Raw genomic sequence first — 25,583 nt, 5'->3', positions numbered from 1 at the left:
TACGATAATCGCTTGGAAATCGACTCGTATCTGCAATCGTCTAGCGAAGCATGGTTTTGTGGGTTTCGAAAGTCGTCGAAGTGACAGTGACTCCGTTCGCACCGTCATTGATCCACGGCGTTTAACAGTGGGACTGGCTGGCAGTTCGAATGACGGCAGTTCATTGTTTCTTCAAAGGATTGTCAGGGTTTTTTTTCTATCGTAACTTTGTAGAGGCTTTGCTCGTACGTTCAACCCTGCGTGGACTATCGGGGATGATTTCTATGCTTGGTTATTATTTAATTCTCTTTCTTAGTTAATAAATGACTGAACAATCCTGTCAGCGGCTAAATAATCGTTGATAGAATTTTTACGTTTGAAATTCTCATCACGGGGCTATCATTAGTGCAACAACTTCATTATATCCTCCGGTAACACACAGTGATTCTATCAAGCTTAGTACTTGCCAGTTCGATAAGAGAATCGACATCGTATCAATCGGTCATTTGGTCAGACTGCATAGAAAGTTTTAAACAATCGTATAAATCGACTTGTTTATTTATCTTTAACGGAGAAGCACTTTGGCGACTTCCGGATCGGGTAACTTTGCATGCGGATTTTATGGAAATGGCGAGTTCTGGACAGAGAACGACTGATAGCTCTTATCTTCGCTTTTACAGTTTGTCAGGCTTTGTTCTCCGAGAAATATACCTTCCTGTTAGTCCGGGAAATGAAGGCTCTTTCGTCTTTAAGAAAGACGCGACATGTTCTGGCATTTCCAGTTGGCTCGCCTCGTTTCCTGTCCGCATACGGTTGCGCGAATATGTCCACGGGCGTTAGCACTGGCTGGGGGTCATTGGTTCAGACGAAATACACTTCTTCATTTTGATTACAAAAACCTGCGTACGGAAGCGTTGATACGTTTTGACATTAAACTTTTTCGTTAGAAGCTCCCTAGAAATATTATCTCTTTCGTCCCTGAATGCTTGGCTTATGGCCATTAACGATCAAGGATATTGTGGCCGAAAAATATGTGCAATACGACAATTTTTTCTATTCAACATTATCCACTTGCGTAGTAGAACGTTGAACATTTTGTTTCCATTTTATCAACAGTTATTGGATGCTAATGGTTTGATGTAGAAAAAGAAGGGGAGGGTTGATCGAGTTCAGGTCTGGATGATCCTGCGTTTATCGGATCGTTGCGATGCACAAAGCGCGCGATAAATTACAGACGTACACAGGAAATCCACATACGGGCTGTTACGATAGTGTCAGGAAGTGGAACGATAAGACATGCACGGTGTTCTATATGTACGCGTGTGTACGTTCAAACATTTGCAAATGTGCTCCATTTTCTTTTCCTCATTCCCTTCTTTCATCCGAATGGACTAGTTCTTCCTGAGCAGCTACACAGGCCACTTCCCCAAATTAGATCTTTCAACAACAATCTCTTAAGAATATCGACACTCCGTGTTCCACATGGCATTCAGCAAGGAAGAAATAGAAATACGTGTTGTATCGTTAATGGTATTAATTCACCGCGAATAGTGATTTCATTAGTAGAACTAGTTAAAAATAGAGAACATATAAATAATTCGACGCGGTTTCGGGAATCATTTCGCACCGGTTGAATTTACACCTTTTGGATGACCATCGCGAGTAATTCATTCACAAATAAACGTGAAAGCTGAAAATAGTTGAAACCGTCCGAAATGAAAAGTGTGTAAATTTAGTTTTAATCGTGTGATTGTTAACGTGTCGTTGTTCTTTGCAGATGAAGTCCCGGAAACCTCGGAGAACGCCTTGTTGAGGCAATTAGTCAAATACATCGAGTCTCAAGGTCGGCAGTTTCGGTTGTCGATGCTGCTGGCCAACCAGGACCACTGGAAGCGACAGATGGAGGTGGACCGTCAGAAGAAGAGCAGCCTTGTGGAAGCTTTAACGAACAACGAGCGGATCGACGAGACGCCACGAGGAATGGAGTACTACCCTTCGGTCTACCTGCCCAAGTACTTCCCGCCATCCGACAGGAACAATCTCTACGACAGCCTCCTCGAGTATCTCAACTACAACTTGCCTTATCCGCCGCGCGAGAACAGCGACGAGGAACCGAGCTTGCCAGACGAGGACTACGAGTACGACCAGGCGGAGTCCTTCAAGCGCCCGCCCTACGATGCTCCTAACCGTTTCGACAAAGGGATGAAGGAGGAGCCGTTGTCCGAGTACCAGGGCATCTACAGAAGCGGCTTGATCAAGCAAGGTGGCCGGAAGCTGCAGAAGCCGCAGCCGGTCCAGCCGGAATTCACTTTCCAGTTCGACGACGCAAACCTGATGGAGAAACACCCTTTCGCGTTGAAGCCGAACGATCCCAGATACTATCAGGACGCTCCGTTCGACTCTGGTAAGTTTCATTTTTGTCGTTGCGAACCCAACGGTGTTGTTAATTGGCACTGTGTTGTTAATTGGTAACGTTGTAAAAGAGAATCAAATTACGTTGGTTCGAGTGGTAAATTCGAGGTTTTTTAAATGTCAACTGTTAACCATCGGAAGGCGGACCTTTGCTCCTCTTGATTGTTTTTTTCGTGGCAGTCACGTATTCGATTTATCAGTTAGTTAACGATTATAGCGCGACGTATAACTGCAGGACCACCTAAATTGTCAGTCGTCTCGGATGCAGGACTAAGAATGTAAAAAGGTCACCTACGTGGACTGCAAGCGTGTGACGAACAATGAACTTATGAAATATCTATAATAATAATATCTTGTCAATAAGGAAAAGGTAATTAGGAAAATTACTTGTTACTGTTGCATAAAGTGCTAACTAAAAAGATTTTCAAAGTTCATAGGATTGACCGCGATTTAGAAATGCAATTAGAAAATATGTAGTCGCGAGTTCCGTCATCCGAGGGTTAGAACGTGTAAAGAAACTGACAGCGAGACTGTTATTAACCGTTTGTACTTAAATCACCGTGGTTATTAAAAGGAGACACTGATCGCTCGAATGTCGAAAAAACTGTGCAAAATGAGACGCAGCCGGAACAGAGCAACGTTAAGATCGACAAAACGCATAGACTGCACGAGGAGAACGTGAGGAACGGCGAGTTGCAGATGAAGGAATCTCCGGTGATCATTTTGTCGGATCTGCAGCGGCGCACATACAATCCTTTGGTTGTGCCTCTAAACCCCACTTTGAACAATGATATATATTTTATCGGTGAGTACCATTGCTTAAAAACTGCGAAATGTCGAGGAGTTTTAATAACAGTGTTTAATAACAATTTATTCCTTTGCAGCTATCGTTGCCGGCTGCAGTGCGGCTGCCATGTTTGCCCTCGTGTTGATTACATTGACCTGGTGCAGGTAATTGAAATTACGATATTATTCATACCACATGGAAGAAGATTCATTTCTTGAAAGAACTTCATGGGAATGTTAACTTGATTTTCGGCCGCGATCCATCATTATTTTATCGACATTTACAGATTGAAACGGGGCGCAAAAGCAGCAGCAGACATAGAATACCCAGCGTATGGTGTTACAGGGCCGAACAAAGAGGTTTCACCCTCTGGAGACCAAAGGCTCGCGCAATCCGCGCAAATGTACCATTTTCAACACCAAAAACAACAAATCATCGCTTTAGAAAAGTAAGTAAAAGCGCCGCTATCCGGATTCTGGTTAGATTAGGGTGACACCTTGAATAGGCTAGGAATTACGTGACTACTTGTGCAGTCGTGTTTCTGCATCCAGAGATCCTGGGTCCGTCTCTGAAGCAGAGAGCGAAGAGGAGAACGAAGAGGGAGACTACACCGTCTACGAGTGCCGAGGATTGGCTTCTGTAAGTGAATTTCCATTGAATAACTATACAGGGTGTTTGCGACTCCTTTCAATTGGATCTAATGAGTAGCAAGTAAAACACATGCTCTATACATTTCCAAAATTTCATAATATTCTGAGCTGCCGATTTAAATACATTCGCTTGGCCATTACTCAGGGTTACATGTCCAATTCGTCAAAGTTTTATAATTTAAAGCGTCTACTATATATAAACTACTCATAATTGTTTCACTATTTCAGACCGGCGAGATGGAGGTGAGAAATCCATTATTCCATGACGACCCTACACCAGTGACACCGCATAAATGAAGAAAACAAGAAGAGGACCACATCTAGTTTGAGTAAAATTAAACACTTACTTTTAAATAACCTTTTCCCCCGGTGCTTAGCTCACTGTTAATGTACCATATCGGAAACATTTATCTATATATTGAATGTATACAACTTTAATACTTACCGTGACACAGGAAGTCAAAATGTAAAGTTAAGTAAACGGGGTCCGACGGGTGTAAGGGGGTGGGGGATCACCTGGAGTCTCTGGTGATAATGAGGTCACTTTTGCGTTTTCAGCAAGGGATGAATTTACTGCGGCTAGACGAAAAAAAAAAACAGAACGGCAAAGGTTTCGGCCGCCGTTCACGGACTATATATCTGTGTTTGTTTGAGAACACAATATTTTTTAAACTCCATGATGTACTATAGTTTGTACTTTCATAGCAAGTATGGTTAGCCATATGATTAACAATTATTTTTCTACACACCGTTACTGACTTGCAACTTAGAGTACGGATTGGAGGCCATATTTTACTATCACATTCGATCCCACTTTACACCAACAGATCCGCTTGATTTCCGGAAATTCGGTCGACGATCCTGCGAGGTATTAACCAGTCTTTGATCCTTTTGTTCCGTTGATATCAATTAATTGCTAATTAATTATTAGTGAGTCGCGAATGAGCAGATTTAGTGGGAAGACGTCGGAATTTTTAAACAGGCTTTTTAGTCGACTTACATGTGTATCGGTAAAATGACTGCGGATTTTATGCATTTACGTTTTAGTGATTACTACTGATCAAGTTTTAGTAAATTTTTTATTTTAGTAGGGGCCTATTGAAGCTCTTAATAAAGTGCACAAATTTGTCTTTGATTTCAGTTTTCATAGATTTATATATATATATATATATATATATATATATATATATATATATATATATATATATATATATATATATATATATTTGAATAAGGATTCGCAGCCTGCGTAGAAATTATGGGATCATGCAATTGGCACAACAAACTTTTAACAACAAAGAGTTTACACAAACTATCTGGTGAATTAGAAATGTTTAATTATTTAAAATTTTCAAGGATATTATGTTACGATTGATAAGATCACATCGAATGATTTTTATTGAAAATCAAAAAACAAGGTTTTCTTTGATTTTCATTCTGTACAAGTTGTTGAAGTAATTTAAACTGCGTGACCCTGGCTGCATATACCTTACACGAGTTATCCTGATCGTGCGAATTTATATCACAGGGTATCTATGTAACTGTGTTTATTGTATTCGATGATTTCCATAAAATGGAGATGCATAATATTTAACACGTTGACAGAATTGTTTGTTTATATTTGAAAATTAATTACTGTGCTGACAGACGCAGCTAACTAACATTGCTTCCGCAGAAATTAGGCGAGGATCAGAAGAACAATTAATACCCGTAAATATCTTAATTGCTGTGAGTCAATCTAGTTTTGTCCAGTTTCTGTGGTCAACGTGTTAAACGATGATTCGACGATCGAGAGTCTAGTTAGGGAAAGGAAAAGATTCTGTCTTCGTATACAGATCTATGTATTGCGTTATATCATAAGTAACAATTTATTTAGACATTGTTGTATCCGCGTCTCGCTTTCTGTTTGCATGCGCTGTTACTTCTGCTATTGTTGCCGGAACTTACATTTCGCAAACGAGAAATTCTGTATATACGTTTGTTAGAGAGAAACAGAGAGAGGGGGAGGGGAAGAAAGAAAGAGAAATAGGGAGAGAGAGAGAGAGAGAGAGAGAGAGAGAGAGAGAGAACGAGGTACAGAAAAGGAGGGAGCAAAACCAAAAAAAAGGAACTGGACCTTTAATATCGACTAATATACATATGGATATATATCATTGATTGGCTTGATGCGATAATACGTATTTTATTTTTCTATGATACTTATAAACTGTTAATTATGAAGACAGTTCTATGATGGAAGAGCCTATTATCGTAACCGAGATGACGAGATAGAGAAATGATTATTTATTTTGACAAACTTGAAGCACTTACCTGTAATTAGCGCCGACTAACTTAACCAGGGTTACTATTTATACGTTCCAGTAACCCGCGAGAACACTATAATGAAACAAAATGCAACTTCCAGAGGCTTGTCTGCCTGGAACGTCAATCATGCGACCACTGACAGTCAATGACCCACCTGAATACCAACAACGTCTGTTAGAAGCATTTTAACATTATCCTAATCCATTTGAAATTTTCATTTTCGTTAAAAGGCCCGGGACATTAGCTGTTAAATATTTTCTTGAAAAATCATCCACCGTTTCATTGAATTTTTTCCTTTTCAATAATAACTTAAATAATTCTTTCGAGACTATTGTATAAATACTATCCTCCTTATGATTCTGTACAGTGCTGAAAATATTAATAATTTCAATAACGTAATAGTAATGATTTGCGCAGCAAATTTTTCTAAAACATTTTATCGTCTGTTTTGTTGAGCTGTTATTAATATTGTTTCTAATCATTCTGTTGAGATCGCGCTGAAAATTTCAATGGATCATTTTCTGGGTGGGATGATAGACAGAGGATCGAATCAGATTGGCAGCATAAATTTATCGTTAGCCTTTCTATGCCTTTACAGCACTGCATCGTCTATTACAATGAATTCGTTGGATTTTATAGAGAGGACACTATGAAAGGACAATCTGTGTACAAATAGACTACTGTATAGTGATTTGTAGCATGATTGTATGTGTTGTGAGCTGTAGCATAGGCGCAATCAGACCGTTGCGATTCGTGTCCGCGGTATGTTCCGTAAATGTGTACACGTTACCATTGTTATTTTCGTTCTTCCATTAATCTGAACCTGGTGTAATATATAAATGATAAATAATGTATTATTATTTTATTAAATAAATTGTTTATTTTGTAAAGAACTTTCGTTCTATCACGTTCGTTACTCGTTAAGCGTTCCGAATGATCACGCCCAAGGATGTAGATGATCGTTTTCTCAAAGCACAGGATAATTAGAGTTCATTTTACAAATGCCTTTTATTCGACGGCTGTGTCACTTTTATACAAAAATATTTTATTCTTACATTTACGAGTACTTATTTACAAAATTGTGGCGTCTGAACGATTCAGTTAATTAGAGATACAGAATTTTAAGTCGATTATTTTTAACCAATTTTCATGGGATGCAGCTGGTTCGAAAGTTGATAATCAATTAAATTTCTTAATATTTATCCTTAACAAGATTCTCCGATAAACGGAACTTCAGTTTTTCATTAAAAGTATGAACATCGTTCAACTCCATTTTACACATCTGCTACCCTTGAAACAGGGTAAAGTCATCATCAAAGACGGAAAATTGTTCACAATGCCTCGGAACAAAATCTTGTGCACATTTCGATTGCAAACGTGTGGAATGTCAACCACAATCAAGGTAATTTATTTGATTACCTAATAATACCGAATAGGACTCGCGAAGGTTACAGGATCTGTTAAATACACAAATATATATTTTTCTTGTGGAAAACTATTGACAGTAAAGTGCAAGCATTTAACGAAACAAAACTTGAAAAAATACCATCAAACTGGTATCAATTGTTCCGATAAATAATTCTGCGACCTAATGGTAATCAATGTGTTAAACAAGGGTGGATCCAGGTATACATATCAAAAGGGGTAGTTAAGTAAAATACTATTCGAATGGAAAGATTCAGTCAATAATTAAATTTCAAAAAATCTTGACGGCTTAATAGGACTTCTCTATCCTGGATTCGGTCCAGTGTAATTCCTTTCGAGAAATGTTCTATAAGGTGTGTTTAAAGTTGTCTCAAACACCTATAGTCTCATGGAATTACGTAATAGTTCTCAGATCCAATAGTTAATCAGTTCTTTTCTCGTCGTCCTGGTAGGACTTATTAAGAATACCTCTTTCCTCCTTCATGTGGATATCGTCGCTGGCGACTTCCTCTTCAGGCGTCACAATGTACCTATAGAATTGCGCCATTATGGCGAATAAAATCATGTCGACGGCCATAAGTCCGGCGAATAGAAGGAACTCGAAAATCTGTGGATCAAAAGTTCCCATCAAATTCCGCGAGTCTTTAAACATATTCTCTGCTTCGACCATGGAAGTTACATGAATGTTTCTTGCATAAAACGCTTCCATACGCTCTCCCAAATACAATAGTATGTGTGTGTATACATTTTTATAATTTCGCATATACGGGGTATCCTATAATCATGTTAACACCCGGAAAGAAGCGATACCTGAGATCATTTGAAGTAACTTTTTCCTTAGGGAAAATGCAATCCACGACTTCGTTTACGAGTTATTAACAAAAAACAGTGACCAATGAGAGGCGAGATCGTTCGATTCGCTCGTTGGCTTGACCGCGTCACGTCAACCGGGCTCACCTCTCATTGGTCAGTGTTTTTCGTTAATAAGTCGCAAAGCCGCGAATTGCATTTTCTTCTTACCCATTTCCGGGTGTTAACGTAATTATAGAACACCCTGTATAATAGTATAAATACTACAAAACTATTCGAATGACGTGTCATAAAGTGCATTCGTCTATCTTTCATTCGGGCTCTAAAAAGTGAAAGGACTTCAATGGAGAAGTCCATTCAGTTCATGAAAAACTTAAAAGCGTTGGTAGACGCTTGAGGTACCGCTTGTGGCAAAATCTCAAAGCTCAGTTCAGGGGCTTCAGATAGTTTGCCTGAAGCAAAGACGAATCATCTACATGACGTCACTGTGAACTCGATGTATAAACTATGCTAGTATTATATGTATATCTGTAATTTCGAAAGAGTGACACACCGATGCTCCAAATGTGTTGAACTGTTTTAATACTCGACATTAATGAATATACGAAAATGTTTAATGTTTAGGAAGCAAATTGAATTAATTTAGTATGAAATATTATATTTAGCTGATACCCAGGTTAAGAGTAATGAAATACTCACTGGTGGAGAAAGATACGTTTCTGCCACTATTTTGATTCTCTTTGCAGCCTAAGAAATGTTCAAAAACACGATGATGGATAGTGAATACCAGTACATAGTTAGCTTCTAAGGTTTGAACTTGAACTTTATTCCCTACCACGTCACAGAGAACTATCTTTCATGATATCTAACTATCTTTTCTTCATCGAGCTTCTGACTTTTTTGTACACGCACTATATACCTGCCGTGTCTAGTAGCATATGTACATTATCTAAGCAGGGCTCCATACAGCGCCAATTGGTCTAGTGGCAAAACGCTCAAACTGTTCGACAATTTTACCGACAGAGAGTTAATTCCCATAGATTTAACACGTGATGCCACCTGCCACCATAAATTTTGGAAATAACGTCACCGATCCTTTCCAAAAAGCAGGAAATCCATCGGTAGAAAGTTCCAATTGTTTGAGCATTTTTTTATTATTGCTATTTTTATATCGTAAGAAGCACATGATTCGTGCCGAATTTTGCATTGCATCTTACTGCAATATTTGTAATAATAAATGCATTTCGTTTGCAATATATGCATACAGAAGAATCTGCTGAACATTGATGTATGCTCAGAATATCTTTTCAGCCCCTGAACTGTCTATCGTGCAATAATTATCTATAATTATATTCTATGTTCAATTTTGTATGCCGAAAAAACGCTCGAACATTTCGATACTCTAAAAACATTCATTTAGCTCCACGATCATCATATTTTAGACAAAGCGATAATATACAAGAAAATAGAGGTGTAGTTCAGAACTTGTTTAAACACATTCCACTACCCATAACAAAATAACAAAATATACCATCACGATCAGAAATGATCCGGAGCCAGAATTCTAACAAGTTAAGAATCTGGCAAAGCTGTACAGCTTGTACAGCGGAAGCAGAAAAGTTTATTGAAGTGAAATTTCAATTTCCCTTCTCGAAACTGAATTTCTTAAGAACCGAGGTTTTCAGACTAATAAAAAATGCAATCTTGGAAAGACTCTACTTGCCTGTCTGTCGAAAATCTTAGCTTCAGCGATGATGAGGACGATGAGGTTACCGACGGCCACTGTCAGTTGCCAGGTGGCCTGCAAGATGGACTTCATGCTGGACGGTGCTTGCGTGAAGGCGAACTCCAATCCCGTCACGGAGAACATCACCTCCCCCATAGTGATGAGGACGTATTGCGGTATCATCCACAATACGTGCATGGTATTCGGTTCGGTGATCTGGATCACACTCAGGTTAGTATACCCAGGTATCGTATTGCCAACGAAGGTGTAAACTCCGCCGAGTTTCAGCGGCACGCCGCTGAGCATCTTCTTGCCGTTCAGATGAATATCGTACATGCCCGGGACCGTTTCGTTTAAATCGGTCATAGTTATCCTTGGGTCTTTAACAGTGGTGTTAAAGACACGACCGTTGTCGTCGTAGATTTCGAACGCGATTTCTTCGTCAAGGTTATCCTTCGACAACACAACACGTATCAACGGGTTGCCCGACGACGATTTCTGCACCGAATCCTCGTAGTAGACGAAATCGTTCTGCATGAATACCCAGGATGTTGCTTTCGCCTCCGAAACATTGATTTTACCTTCAGCGGAGACCGTTACAATTAAGTTATCGAGATAGATTCCACTTCAAACATAGACTCGCAATATGGACTTAAGTGCGATGCCAGTGAACATCGTAGACGCCTACCTGTTAAAATGTCATTCCATTTTGGTATCTTGCATCTTGTGAAGTCTGCCGTGAAATTCATTTCTCTTATTTCATTCACTGAGATGCTTTTATTCACCCACATCTCCATCGGTGGGAGATCAAAATTATTATCTTCCAAAGTAACATTCCCGTTACAGTTTAGGGTGTTGAAGAATCGCACCTGAGCCCCCCCTTGCGTCGGCAGCACCGCATACGTAGGCTAGACAAAAGCAACAAGAAAAACATAAACAACAAGGACGCTTTCGATCACTCTGACGCAGAACAAAAACTATCTATACAGGGTGTCCCAAAAATGTCTCGTAGTCCTAAAGTAGAGGAATCCTGAGCGAAAATGCAATCGGCTGGCACGCGGCGGCCCAGTCAACGAGTGCGCGGAGCTCAGTTCCGCTCATTGGCTCGGCCGTCTCGCGCCAAATGATCTCGCCTCTGATTGGCCACTGTTTTTCGTTAATAACTCGTAAACGAAGCCGCGGATTGCGTTTTCGCTAAGGAAAAAGTTGCTTCGAATGACCTCAGGAATCCCCTACTTTCGGATTGCGAGACATTTTTGGGACACCCTGTATAGTGCTGTCCGTTCGGCTGCCTACCTCGAGTTGATATTCGACGATAGCCGACACAACGAAGGCTAGAGCGGCCAGCAAACCTCCGATCGTCAGCTTCCTTAGCGGCGACCGAATTCCAATCTTCGCCATAAGCGGATATATACAAGCTTCGAAGAGGGGGATGAAGGCGAGTACCAGTAGGGGGTTGATCACCTGCATCTGGTCTGGCTGCAACAGCCAGCTGCCGATCTCGCCGTTCATTCGCGCCGCCTGGAGCGTCCATCTCGATCCTTGCTGGTCGAACAACGCCCAGAAGATCGGTATAGGGATGAACAGTATCAGCACTTGCAGGGTGTCCCTGATATCGCTGATCATGGTCTTGTCGTACTGGTCGTCGGCGTAGTCCAGCCAATGGTCTCGCTTCTTTTTCGATGTCACCTTGTTGTAAATGGCGTGCTGAAATGTTCAAGTAGTCCGACGTTGCATCTGCGTTGCGTCTCAATTATTTCAGACAAACGATTCGTTTGTTACTGAACAATGAAACTCACGGAGATGCATTTTGAGACCTGCACGATGACGTTGTCCTTGGGTTTCGTTATCCTGTACAGTGGTCTTCCGAGCACAAATATCACTAGAAAAGTAAGCATTTCGCTGAATTCTCATGCTTGAAAAATCGCTCATTAATAAGAACATATTTTCGGACTAGGGACCCACCTATGGAGATGGTCATGAGGACCGCCGGCACCATGAACGCCAGAGAGTAGCAGGAGTTCTCGCCGAAGCATTTCACGCCTCTGCGAAGTTCGGGTGTGAGGAAGCTCGAGATCAGGGAGCCGAAGTTGATGGAGAAGTAGAAGATGGAGAAGAAAGTGGACAGGTAGCGTTCCTGCTGAGGCAGGATGAATTGGTCGCCGCCGAACGCCGACACGCAGGGTTTTATACCGCCGGTCCCGATGGCTATCAGAACTAAGCCAAGCATCGAGAATTCCCTGCAATGTTGAACGATCAATGTATAGAGCTCGAATCGTGTAAAATTTAGCAATTAATTGGTTTTCTGTTGGAATTGCTCAAAATATTGGATTGTGCAGAGAAATCGCGTACCTCGGCGAAAGTCCAATCGGCGGAGCTGCGGCCAAGGCCAGGAGGATTTGACCTGCCGCGTAGATGATGCTCAGGTAGAAGATCGTGCGGAATTTTCCGAGCCACGAATCCGCCAACATCGCTCCAAGCAGAGGGAAGAAATACGCCAGCATCGTGAAAGCATGGTAGATCACGGTGGTCGTGCTGTCATCGTACTTCAAGGACTGCACCAGGTACAGCGTCAACACGGCTGTACACATGCAAGTTTCACTGGTTAACCGTATGTCTAGTACATTGGCATAGGATGGCCACTGCATCGATAGCGATGGCGTTCCAGTATTTTATCGCCCATTGCAAACTTCTAAATCAAACTGTCACAGGCACGGTCTGTCACAAAAATATTCGCACATATTTTAAAACGTGGATGTTGTAAAACTTTCGTTACAGGCTTAGATAATTATCTTTTCTCGTCCCAATCAGTCGCAATTTTTCTAACAAAGTTTTAACACGTTATATAGTAAATTAGTCCTTGTACCGTCTCAAAAAAGGGATCAAGTCGTTTGGTACAACTTGAAAAAAAGTTATTCCGTTACTCGTTCGCCTCGCAAATGCATAAAACCATCCATCGATCACACATCTTATTGTACGTTCGTGTTTGCTTATGTCTGCACTGTAAAATGTAAAAGATTCGAAGACAAGAAAACGTGCAAGACTCAAAGAAAATATTTCTTAAACCGGAGAAGGATTGTTCATTTAATTACGACGTACTTCGCATTCCATAGAAACTGAACCTCTCGCAGAACTCATTGCTGATGATGAAGAATACGGACTTGGGATACTTCAACTTCTGCAAAATATAAAAAAAAAACAAGATCGATTAGATTAAGACTGCAATTCCATCACTAATGGACTAAATGCTAACAAATTGCGAAACGCGATGATGGCTTTGACCCCGATTTAACTCTGTCGTCAATGCCGACGTTTTAAAGAATCCATTCTCCACGATAGAAACGCGAAGGCCGCGCTAATACAACAAACGTTATCTGACACGTTGCTATGCTTCTTTCATCTTCCAGATTCCCAATATCCTCAACAAATAGTGCGCCGTGTTGATCGAATTTATTCGATCCTGAAGTAACTCTTGCGATCATTTTCTACACTTATTCTCGGTCGCTTCAAGGATTTTGATCCACTGAACGACCCGTTGCTATTTTTCAGTCCCAAAAACAAAAGATGTACTTGCATGTGAAACACGTTTTTAGAAGACTACTTTAGAATAATGTGTAACAACATTTCTATTAAAATTGTATACTATAGATTAGACATGGTCATCGTTGAGGACGCTGAAATGCTCAGTTTAGATCTGCCATTATTTACACGTTGCACTATAACATCGTATCGGATATTATGCATCAGAATTGTGCTAAATACTTTCAATAGAAATCAAATTGAATTTGTCCGTTGTCGATATCTCGCAATTACGATTAAAATGTAGATGAGCGATAAATATGAAATGTTGTTTCTCGCGTAGGAATTCATGAACGACAAAAATGTGCCATCACTCTGATGGAAATCGTAGTGTACGGAGCTAATCTGTTAACATTTTTCCATTGTAGGTATCTATTGTCAAACATGAATATTGATTTTAACTGTGAATCATACATGATGCACAGAACAGTGAATGGTATTGTTTCGATCAGGATCCTGAATGGTTGCCTGTCCCGTGACTAATTCAAGGAACAGAACGTTCGAAATGCGAGACTGTGAATATTTTCGCGCTATTCGATATTTGCAGCCGTAAGTTAACATCGCGCGTAAAAATATTGTAAGCTGTTAATCAAAGAATTTCCATTACACTTTTAAGAACGACTTCGCTCGCAGTTGTTGTAATTGACAGCGATAAGATAAGAACACTTCAAATCAACCGGGACATTAAGTATGCCGCTATAAACGACCTAATTTCGTTTCAGCTTCAAATGTCCTTAGTGGACTGCTAATTTTATGGTGTACACGTGTACTCGGGATATTGCGAAATGAACAAGTTTTAACAGATTTCAAACTCGGTGGAAGAGATAAAACGAATTTCAGATATACAGCCTGCTATTCGAGTAATCTAAAATTCAATTCAACTCTTCTCGCTGCTTTATTGATAATCATTATTATCAGATGCCGCCTACGGTATTTACAAACTGTTAGATGATCTAACTGTCTCGCTCAGTCAGTTGTTTTCAAGCCAATTGTCTTAACCCAGGAGTTATGCATCCGCGTTACTCATCCCCGACGCGATATGAACGATGTCACATCCGCGCCCCCCCCTCTCTTCTTCATAGTCTGTACCAATATGTATATTAGGATACAAACTCAAAACAGTCACTTCAAAATATGTACATACATACAAATTCCTAAGAGCACGAAACTCTCGGGGCTAACTGTTCCCGCGAAACGGGAAGTAAGGTGATCGTGGAATAAAGAACTTGTATGATATAAAAAAGTGTCCGATTCGATTCATCGAAACACAAGGTACGAATGTGACTGTGCGAATGCCAGGTATGGATGCGCGAAATACAGGGTGTCCCAAAAATGTCTCGCAATTTGAAAGTGGCGGATTCTTCGGGCCATTTGAAGCAACTTTTTCCTTTACAAAAATTTTCTCCGAGGCACCGTTAACGAGTTATTAACGAAAAACAGTGACTAATGAGAGGCGAGCTTATCTGGCGCGAGCCGGCCGAGCCAACGGCGCCAGCGGTCGAGCGGTCGAATCCCAGCTCAGCTGGCGCGAGGCGGCCGAGCCAACGGCGCCAGCGGTCGAGGCGGTCGAATCCCAGCTCAGCTGGCGCGAGGCGACCGAGCCAATAATAAGCGGAACTGGACTTCGTGCGCTGGTTGGCTGGGCCGCCTCGCGTCAGCCGTACTCGATTCTTATTGGTCTCTGTTTTTCGTTAATAACTCGTTAGCGGTGCCTTGGAGAAAATTCTTATAAAGGAAGAAGTTGCTTCAAATGATCTGAGGAATCCACCATTTCCGGATTGCGAGACATTTTTGGAGTACAATAACGCGTTTGTTGCTATCTCGGTCGAATCGCACATCAACCACGTTTGGAGGACCCAGGTGTCGATCAGTGAATCCGGTTTCTTTTGCTTGACGGTCGAAACGATGAATTAATAAAGGAATATTTTTATATTATTCATAAAACAATCGTTCAAAAAATATTTCCTCGAATAATGAACATAAAATGAATAAATGTGTACACAAGTCTATACAGTAATTTCTCCCTAATTCGCGCTCAGATCGCGCACAAAAATGGACAATTTGGGAAAAGGAAATACGATAATTCGAGCCTTGTCTTCTGTGCGCAATTTAAGTGTGCGAATTAGGGAGAAATTACTATACATAGGTGTCCTCCATATGTTAGCGACCGTGCGTTTCCATTGGATGTTGAACGCGGTATTATAAAAATTGTTCGAATTTGGAACACGTGTCTCGACATTGCGCGGTGATGCGATCGTTGCTAGATCGAATAGGGCTAGTGGATGCGTTCTGAATCACGTCGTCCGTCAAATGTGTCCTTTAAAAGCTACCTTTCATGCATTATTCAACATCTACCGTTCAAACGAACGTGTTTCTTCGGTAGCGAACAAGCAAAATGCGGCTCGATGGAAAGCTTGAAGCCGACGTTGTAAATAGACAGTGACAAAGGACCTTCTCCTATTGAGTTTATACTATTTATATGTAGATAGCTGGACAGCCGAGAGGAGATAAATTCGAATGAAAAGATTTTCATTCCGATGAGAATGTTTCAGGAAGTACATATCGATAATATATCTTTATCGATCGATGATCGACACATGCGCGCGAACACCTGTGTTATGATACATCGTTGTTCCAACGCTCTAATGATATATATCGCTGATACATTGTATCGTTCGAGTGGCAAGAAACGGTCGCAGAAGGTTGACAAAATTTTACAAAACTGTCTTCGACAATAGACATCTTAGGCGCGGTGCCCACGAAGCCTTAGAAAGAAACCATAATTTCTGCATAGCCTGTGCAAAAAGGAGCCTAAGAACAGATTGTTAGTCCTATGTAAAAATTTAGGGATAAACAATAGAGCCTGCGAAAAATTCGCGAGACCTAAAGAATTGTACGATTTATTCGTGCAGTGCTGAAATATTTTTATGAAGCGTGATCATAAGCAGTTACGTGCTCAGCTGATTGAAACCGCGCCCAGGAAGTAGGCCTTCCGATTGTCGACTGGTTGTGTTTCTACAATGACGAAGTACACTTTGAATTTCTCATGTGAATCATTTAATAAAGAATTTTTCTCTTCTGCGATTAAGTTCACGTGACTCTATAGATTTCCCGTCGACGCATGCCGATGATTTTGCGGCGGATAAAAAACGAAAGCGGCCAATTTCCCTGTGCAAATTTTCCCTTCAGGCACAATTAGCGGGAAACTTTAGTTTCCGAGATATTCGCGAAAAGCTGTTGCTACTATTGCATTGAATCCGATCGTGTGTGTACACACTTATTTACTGTTTCTTGCGACGACCGTTAACGACCTATGTATACATGCAACGAGTGAACTTGAAATAATTATCTGCTAAATACAGGATGTCATGTAACTGATAGGCGTTGACAAGCGCATTGATAGGCGCATAGGCGTTGATTCTACGTAAAAAAATAAGTCGAAAAGATAGAATAATGTTTTTTTCATTCGAGAAAAAGTAGGTTGAAAAATTAATGCTATTGAATTGGAATCGAGTGGCACGTCTGTGTGGTCGCTACTTCTCGTTACAATACAAGCCACGCGAACTTGACGCATCTTTCAATTCAATTTTCTCGAGAAACTTCATTTTTAAACGAAAAATATTACTCTTTTTATCTTCGACTCATTCTTTGACGTACCATCGGTTACATGACACCTTGTATATCGCAGCGCGAAGAGAACAGAGTTATTTTCGCACCAGCGAGCAACTCCGACAATTGTCACAATTTAACATTTGATTTTCCATTACGATAGTAAGCGAAATTGGTTAGTTTCTTTTCGTGCGAGTGCAGCGAACAAACAACTCCGTCGACTCTCACAATCTACAATTTAGCATGAAATATTATCCGTACAGATCTGACGCATATGCTGCCACTGACATGATATACGCAGATTCTATTGTGTAGTAGCAGAAAACTAAGATTTTCTGCTAATTATGTTCAAGTTGAGAAAGTTGCTCAGAATCATGCTAACAATGTATTAAAAAAAATCGCCGAAACTATGCTATTTATGTTGGTGTATTATGTACATGGCCAGCGAAAGCGACGTAATCGGCAGGAACGATACGTTTCTGAAACGAAACTGGCTCAAAGTAGGTATCAGAAGCCGTCACGTAATGCATAATTCCTTTCACATTCCGGTAGCAAAAGGTTCGAACGCGAGTAAAACACGAAGAATCGATAATTCGTTCATCGAACACAACATTATAACATCGAACACAAAATCGGCATCAACGATGACATTGCATTCTTATAAAAACCTGGAGCAGTATCAGCTTCGAAATACATTGTCACATACGCACACACATACAAACACATCGGGCACCGAGCGATTTCGAGAATCCCCAGGTTACGCTTTATGACAACGCTGTCAGAGCTTGCCGAGTCTGGTCCGAGTCTGGCACTCGCTGTCATCATCATCATCATCGTCATCATCATTACCTCACGCGGCAATTCCCAAACTCGTCAATTCCTAGACTCGTTTCACTCTCCTGCGAATGTTTAAGGATCCGAAGCATCGAAGACCGATGATTGTTATCGGAATGGTACGGCGTTACATAATCAGAAAGTAATCAAAACTCCCATCGATTGTCACCAGATTAAATCTGGAAATCATGCCCAGATAATCGGATGGAGTCGGGGAAAATTCCATCCGGATCCCTACCTCGTTGCTGTTTACACGTTTCTCGGCCATCGTGGCGATTTTTCCGATCGCGGTTCAGATCGACGATCGATATCCGGGAAAGTCTCGATCTCGGGACGGGGTCGTGTCGATCTCTGCTCTAGATCATCCTCGTGCTGGGTCGCGAACAGCTTTGGATCGTCGCGCGACGCATGCGTCGTGAAAATCGGCGAAGATCGACGCGATACTGAGCGGAAACACCGTCGACGTACACACTCGCTTGGTTCACAAACTTGCACTGTTGACTTCGTCGACGAGCACCTACGGATATCTAAGTTCGGCGTGGTAGAGGGGTACAGGACGATCATAAACGCCGAGTCCGGTTGCGTTGTTGCACGTGAAAACCGTGCCGATGGTGTTTGTTTCGCGTTGCAGTAACTGTGTAGCAGTTTTACAGGTGTTGATCTGATTCGCGCAGGAAAATCGAGTCAAATTATGTATTTGGTATGCGAGATGACTGGACCCGTCTCGTTTCGGCTATGTCATAAATACACGAGTTCTTTTCGTACGATATTGTCTTGTTACTTTCTAAGGTAAACGATGTTCAATTTATTTATGTCGGAATGACAAATTTCCGATTCTTTAGCTTGAATTTATTGGGATCACGAAGATCTGCTCTGATTTAATATTAATAATAAAATTATTGTTATTATCGTGTGAAATGATTTATCTTGGTAGAGAAAAAGTGGATTAGAATTTAATTATATAATAATATATAGATAATATAATTTTTATGATAATGATACCGTTATCATTTTTTGTTCTTCTTATTGTTGCTAATAATAAGAATAATAATAAGATTTAGCATTTTTAACTTTATTTGAGCGATTGGTTTTAAGGTATACTTGAGAAGATTAATTTCGATTATTATTTGTTGATACCTATATTGATGTTGGTTTTATCTTTGAGAATTATCTTATATCCATTTTTTCTGAATACTTTTCCTATAAATTTAGGAATATCAATGTTATTGAGATTATTTGGTGTAAATGTTTACCCTGTAATGTTAATAGGTTGATCATCAAATTCTAATTATTCTATGTATATTAGGATCGATTCGGTCTATTGTTTAATCAATTTCACATGAAGTTAGATTATTTTTCGTTATTTTTAATTCGATTACAATAGTAGAAGGATTTTGAACGTCAGATTATCTTGAACGATTGGTAGATGTGTTTATTTGGTCAGGCGGAATATTTTAAATGAAAGCTGATCTTGTTATATTGTTGTTATTGTTTTAGCGCTAACGTCGTATTTAGACTTGCGCCGATTTAACGTATCCTATTTCGATGATTTCGTTAGAAAACATTATGAAAGATAAAGGGTGACCAAGTAATAGACATGGAGTCTTCTATCTGACTAATAATATTTTACTCTTGTCATTAGCTTAGGGCAAATTATGAGAAAGTAATGGGGAGGATCAAGCATCGATTAAGATTAATGTACGACGTTAAAACGAAATCTAGAAGACACGGCTATAAAATGGCAAATATTTTTGGGGCTGTCCGGCTGTAGAATTTTGTCGCGAAGTATAAGATCGAGCTCGGCACAGGGTTTAGGATCGCTCTGTACAGATCTTGAGTTCCTGCTGCGTGAAAGTACCGATCTTGTGTCGCGTGTCTCAACTACTTACGTCTCTCTGTGTATCAGGGCCACAATGAACGTTGATCTCTCGTGTGCCCTACTCCTCTACTTGCTACCGTGTCCGTAGAGTTTTACAGAAATGTATGTTAAGCAAAATTCTGAACTAACAAACGCCTCGTGATTTTCATACAGCGAACAGAATCAGTCCGAGACTTTGAAAGCAACGAAGGAAATCTGGCGATGCTCGCGAGATGCTTGCAGACTGATACGGATACAGAAATCAGAAATAGGATAACTCAAGGATCTTGGTAAAATTGCACGCAACTTCCTAAACTATCCGCAATTATCGCGCAAACGCCGGCGCCCATTACAATTAAACGACCGCCACGCGCTCGCTACTTAATTGTGTGGTCGGCTGCAATTATATTTCATTTGCCTCGTTCGTTCGTTCAAAAGTAGTATTCCTTGTAGTATCCCTTCCGCGGATTTTCAGACTTTTTGAGAAAAGAACATTTTCCTGCCGGAGAACTCCTGCGCCTCTATTTGTTCTGCTTCGCAGATCTTTATATTTTTTACTTGTGCAACGGGGGTCGGACATGTTTTAGAGGGGAAAAAGAAGCAGAAAAATTAGAAAGTGAAACACAGGTGGCGTTAGCGAAACAACAATGTCACCCGACTGTGGAACATAAAATGATCCGAAGAGCATCGAAGTCTGCAGAGTATAAAATCGCTCTTGAACGCCACACAACATCGGTCCTTGTTTTCTTTATCACTAAAACGCGCACGCTTCCTAGTATATACCCTTGAGTCAGCTTCCTCGACGCATCTAATCGGGATTGAATAACAATTCGTGGAAACAACGATGAAATGCGACCATTTCATTGTTGGATACGCGGCGATGCTCGTATCTTCGATAAGTATCAATTAACTGATATTCGTTTTAATTGTAACAAATATTGCACGACTTTCGTGGCTGTTACACGTGGAACTAGATTATAATAGTTACAATGGAACAAAGGGCGCATTCAATTACCGAGATACGATCGCTTCGATGAAAAGAAAGATAATCAACGATTTTTAATATCGGCGCATCTGAGCGGCTTAGCGCCGCGCGATATCTACGATAAAAGATGATATATTATTTCCTTTCGATGGAAAATGGCGGCGAATTCTGCCAAGATCCCTGCACAGACATCGCCCGAGCTTGAGAACATTATTAGATTGCCCGGAAACTGCGGTTTTGATAAGCCAATTTTTATCTTAAATGAACTGACATACTATTGCAATTCGGAAAAGTTTTGCATCTTATACGATAGAGACTCGAACGGTATAACTGACAACGTCTTTTTTGCAATATGGTTTCCAAGGTATCGAGCGATACGATGGAATGATTTTAATGTCAAGAAAAAAAGTGAAATCTGTTCCCGGTTCTCCCGTCCAAGGTACATACAATGGCCCACAAAAGTGTTCGTACACCTTCTGAAACGTAATAACTTCTTTCGAAATCAGCTAAGTGACTTCAAGTTCTTTTTTAGATAATACAGAGACTAATCTACTAGGCGATGACTATAGTGCCTTTTTTAAATTTTGCTATTACATACTTGGGATGACAAAGAAAGATAAGAAACTCTCGTTTTTTAACTTTTTTATCTGAGCCTATATGAAACATTTAAGAAATATCTCTCGTAGATGTCGGTAATTTATACGCGTGTTGAAAATTTGATCGGAATCGGTTAACCCAGAGTCGAGCTACAGGCGTTAAAAGATTTAAGGAAACTGCAGATTTCTTCCAGTTTTTGGTTTAAATCGTGATAAAACTGCGATTTTTGGCATCTTCAATTTGTCGTAACTCATAACAACGTCAACCGGTTTCGACAAAATTTTCAGCATGCGTATACGTTACCGAGATCTACGAGATGCATTTTTTAAATTTTCGTTCAGGCTCGGATAAAAAAGGTCAGTAAACGAGAGCTTTTTGTTTCTTTTTTGCCATTCCGAGTAATAGCAAAATTTAAAAGAAAGCATTTTGGTCATCGTCTGGTAGACTAGTCCCGCTATCATCAAAAAAAAAAATTCAAGTCGCTTAGTCCAGTTCTAAAAATGCTATGTATTCATCGCATTTTAAAAGATGTACGAACACTTTTGTGGGCCACTGTACTTCGAAACTGGTCCACAACGCAACGGCGTGTGCTACAATACCAAACAAGTATTATATTTGCTATAATACTTGAAGCGATGATTTTTATCGTTTAAGAATGTTACATTCATGCTATAGTAGCTGCGCAAGAGATTTCAGACTTGATAAAGCGAACATCGATATTTTAACTGATTATGTCGAAGTCTTGGATCGCAAGAAGAACATTGACGCGAATTATAAATCCGAACTTCTTGGTTTTGGTTTCATTCAAGAATCCAGTAACCTCTGCGCTATACTTGTGGATCGGTCTGTAGAACTTTTCTTTTCGAGAAACCCACACGGCAATAAAACGGACGACCCAGAAAACTTTATTACAAATTGCATAATATTGCAATACCCGTGTAAATACGTGAACGAGGCGTCGACCCGCACTGTAAACGACTGTCAATAAATAAAAGCGAAGGTGAACCTCGCGTCAGAGATTACATAAACTTCAACTATCTCGGTGAACGAGTCAATTTTACAGTCAGCGGGTTAGCGGCTAGTTCATAAACATAAATTATTCATCTTATCGATTTTGCCCGACAAACGAACGTATGCTTGGCTGATGATGCGAAATACTTTGCGGGTCGTTTAAAGTCATTCTACCCGTTTTGTAACAATATTATTTAACAAAATACGCGGTGTTTGCGTAAGAAATTGTCTAATACTTATAACGTTGCTAAACCACAATTCCGTGTAGCATTATTAAGCGTAGTTCGCTAATCTTTTCGTGATAAAATTCGAATGGTAAATAGCAATCTCGAAGCGAAAGGAAAAGTTGTGCGCCATTGTTTACGAACTGCAAAGTGATAATGCTATTTGCTGGCGAGCTTGCAATATATCCTTTCTCCTATCTTGATCAACTGCAATGAGTTAAGAGTGTGACTCGTAAAAAGCAACTGATCCGAAAACTGTAAATTATGCAGCTATAAATGAGGACTTAAATACTTCCCACCTTTGAAGTATATTTTGCGAACCACAACAAAGGTGATCGGTAAATTTTCATGAAAGATTCTTACAACATATCGTTACGTTCCAAATTTTGGGAACACTACATATATGGCCACGCTGGTCGACGATTGTGCAACGAAATCGTCCACTCCAAAATTGTAATCTCCATCGGTTTTTATTGTAAAGGAGAATTTTTTACCGATCATGTTTCGAGTGTCGCTTATCACCGAGTCATAATAACACCAAATTGTCTCGTTGACGTTCGACGTCAATGACGATAATCGTCTTGACGACGATTCTATCGTTATTAAAGGCTTGTATTTACCTTTTCATCAATCTCCGCGTCGTTTTCACTGTTCGGATGATCTGAAAGCACACAAATAACAGAATGAAGAGCCGATGTGACATTTTGGTGAAACGCTTAACGTAACATCTTAATTTTGTTATCTCGAGATCGTCATTACACATTACAACACTATTTATTAATTTATTTCATTGCTGAATTTTGATTACGTTGAAAATTAGTATACAAAAACACATAAACAGGCAGAATATACATGTACATTTGTATTTATCTCCAATGCTTTGTTCAGTTTATAATTTGAAAATTGATCCCTCTTACCTTATTGCGCAAATTTTATCTCTCACATTTCATAACCCAAAGATTCTTATATAATGTTACAATTAATATACTCTGCAGCTATCTAAAGTGTTTCAAAATTCCATTTATTGAGGAATAAATATCTTCGTGATCGGGGCCAATCGCTTGACGCAAAGAAACCGACGTTGCTAACGGTATTTCAACGATTCTTTTCCATTTATTATCTATTTTTTTTTTTCGTTTAAATGATCTCATCGCATCGATTACAGAAATGACGCAGAACCTAGAAAAGTTGCTTGCACTGCTGATTTACACGTGAGTAACACGAGTTGTGCGACGTTATAAACGCAGCATTATTTACGGAACGCATTCTCCGAAATAACAGTGTCATAGAAATCATTTGAATAAGTAAAAAAAGTTAACCAGGATGCTTCGTACGTATTCGCCGATTCTCGTTACGTTCGGAAGGGACCGTTCTCCAAAATTGCCGCCGCAACAACGTCTGCATCGAAGAAAAGATTTTTATCGATTCGACATTTTACCTATCGATGGACTATTAGTAGCACTCTCGACGACTGTGCTTTATCAAAGAATAGCTTGGAAATCGACTCGAAGGAATTATTAGTTTACGTCAATAAATTTGTATATCTCCAAATCGCTTTTCTTATCTACAAGTAGGTGTTGTTCATTTAGTTGCGACAAAAACCTATCGGAACTTCTGCGCTGACTCCACTTTCCTTTTTATCAGAAAGATTGGGTTTAAAAGTGAATAAAAATTGTGCAGAACATCGTAAAATTATTCATTATTTGTATCATCGAAAGTTATGGTCGCGCTAGCGGCGTCAATAGAAAGTAATCAATTCCTGCGTTCATTAATATTTAAAAGGCGTCACCGCAATTTGTAACTTTCGAATTAGGTCACGGTCCAATCAGGTGGTCATTGGAATGAACTGGCAGTCGTTTTGACTTCTGCCCCTTGCCAAATAACGCCTTAAGACCGATGAACCGGCGTGTAACAAGTTCAATAAAAAAATATAAGGATCTTCAAGAATGATCTACAAACTATTATGCTCGAGAAAACAGCCTAAAACATCCTTTTACTCGAAAAGAACAAGATTTTGTATAAGAATAGCACTGTGACACACAATTGTCCCCTTGGACACTAGCAAAATCTGAAACCAGAATGTTACGTCTGTTTATTCATTTATTTTCCAAAATTCTGACTTTGTTAAACTAACTAATTAAAGATAACTTGTCGGTGTCATTCACTGCGAAATGACTTGAGCTCAATTAATATCCAAGATACAGAATTCCGCAGTTTTAATCTTGAATGATTATTTCTTCTTGAATTATGACAGGCACTTACCGTGATAGATTACGATTGTAAATCCATAAACCTGTTTGCAATTAGTCAACGTACTCGATACTGAAATAAACTAGTTTCCATTTGGAACCTTAATCTACAATGATTTGAAATATTATACGAATTTTTAATTATGAATGTAGATAGAATAATATGAATCTTTTTCTAGTGTAGAATTTGTTTCACATCGAACATAGGTGTAATCGAGAGGGATCAATAATTTTGGGTAACAAATATCGCTAGGCTCTTCGATGATTTTATACACGTAAAAATATTCGCTAACAATATATTTTATTATTGTAAACTCCTACGACTATGGTTTCTTTCCTTAATTAATCGCGATAGTCTAGAGGAAAATGGTGAAGGATGTTGACTTGAACGACTGAGATACCTTGAATATCCTGACCAGAATTCCTTGCAGTCATGGTGCCCGCAATTGTTAACACTGCCTATCCCTGTAACGTTAAGACGAATACTGATCCGATTTCCAATTCTGCTATCATCTTATGTTTATCGGCCGCTTATCAATCGACA

At 39.8% G+C, this 25,583-nt stretch overlaps 2 protein-coding genes across 3 annotated transcripts; one reads left to right on the top strand and one right to left on the bottom strand.

The window, feature by feature from the left end:
• The first annotated feature begins 239 nt into the window (after nt 1–239).
• On the top strand, nt 240–7,025 carry LOC117223023 (uncharacterized). The gene is made up of 7 exons (XM_076522333.1): nt 240–270; nt 1,757–2,383; nt 2,966–3,196; nt 3,276–3,342; nt 3,465–3,626; nt 3,712–3,817; nt 4,057–7,025. The coding sequence occupies exons 1-7, from the start codon at nt 255–257 to the stop codon at nt 4,123–4,125; spliced, it is 1,278 nt and encodes a 425-aa protein (XP_076378448.1). The 5' UTR covers nt 240–254; the 3' UTR covers nt 4,126–7,025.
• A 96-nt stretch (nt 7,026–7,121) lies between these two features.
• On the bottom strand, nt 7,122–25,583 carry LOC117222958 (peptide transporter family 1). 2 transcript variants are annotated; one of them, XM_076522303.1, is made up of 10 exons: nt 25,441–25,583; nt 23,411–23,451; nt 13,193–13,271; nt 12,446–12,674; nt 12,059–12,333; nt 11,893–11,975; nt 11,390–11,800; nt 10,782–11,001; nt 10,091–10,674; nt 7,122–8,164 (listed from the first exon to the last, which is right to left on the bottom strand). In XM_076522303.1, exons 1-10 carry the CDS (start codon nt 25,472–25,474, stop codon nt 7,979–7,981), a joined length of 2,142 nt encoding a protein of 713 aa, XP_076378418.1. In that variant the 5' UTR covers nt 25,475–25,583; the 3' UTR covers nt 7,122–7,978. The 2 variants fall into 2 exon arrangements, with proteins under 2 accessions (XP_076378418.1, XP_076378424.1); XM_076522309.1 differs by lacking the exons at nt 23,411–23,451; nt 25,441–25,583 and adding an exon at nt 18,354–18,623.

This window comes from Megalopta genalis, chromosome 1, assembly GCF_051020955.1.
Source record: "Megalopta genalis isolate 19385.01 chromosome 1, iyMegGena1_principal, whole genome shotgun sequence".
Lineage (NCBI taxonomy): Eukaryota > Metazoa > Arthropoda > Insecta > Hymenoptera > Halictidae > Megalopta > Megalopta genalis.
The sequence above is the reverse complement of the archived record's forward strand: the minus strand, read 5'-3'. Positions and strand labels throughout refer to the sequence as shown.

What these genes read in the sequence shown, in the direction of transcription:
- LOC117222958 (XM_076522303.1), bottom strand. Translation starts at nt 25,474, where the DNA reads ATGACTGCAAGGAATTCTGGTCAGGATATTCAAG. An exon ending in ACGCGGAGATTGATGAAAAG is followed by an intron (nt 13,272 to 23,410) that starts GTAAATACAAGC and finishes TATATTTTGCAG; the next exon opens with AAGTTGAAGTATCCCAAGTC. An exon ending in CAGTTTCTATGGAATGCGAA is followed by an intron (nt 12,675 to 13,192) that starts GTACGTCGTAAT and finishes GCATGTGTACAG; the next exon opens with CCGTGTTGACGCTGTACCTG.
- LOC117223023 (XM_076522333.1), top strand. An exon ending in GGACGCTCCGTTCGACTCTG is followed by an intron (nt 2,384 to 2,965) that starts GTAAGTTTCATT and finishes GGTTATTAAAAG; the next exon opens with GAGACACTGATCGCTCGAAT. An exon ending in CAAATCATCGCTTTAGAAAA is followed by an intron (nt 3,627 to 3,711) that starts GTAAGTAAAAGC and finishes CTACTTGTGCAG; the next exon opens with TCGTGTTTCTGCATCCAGAG.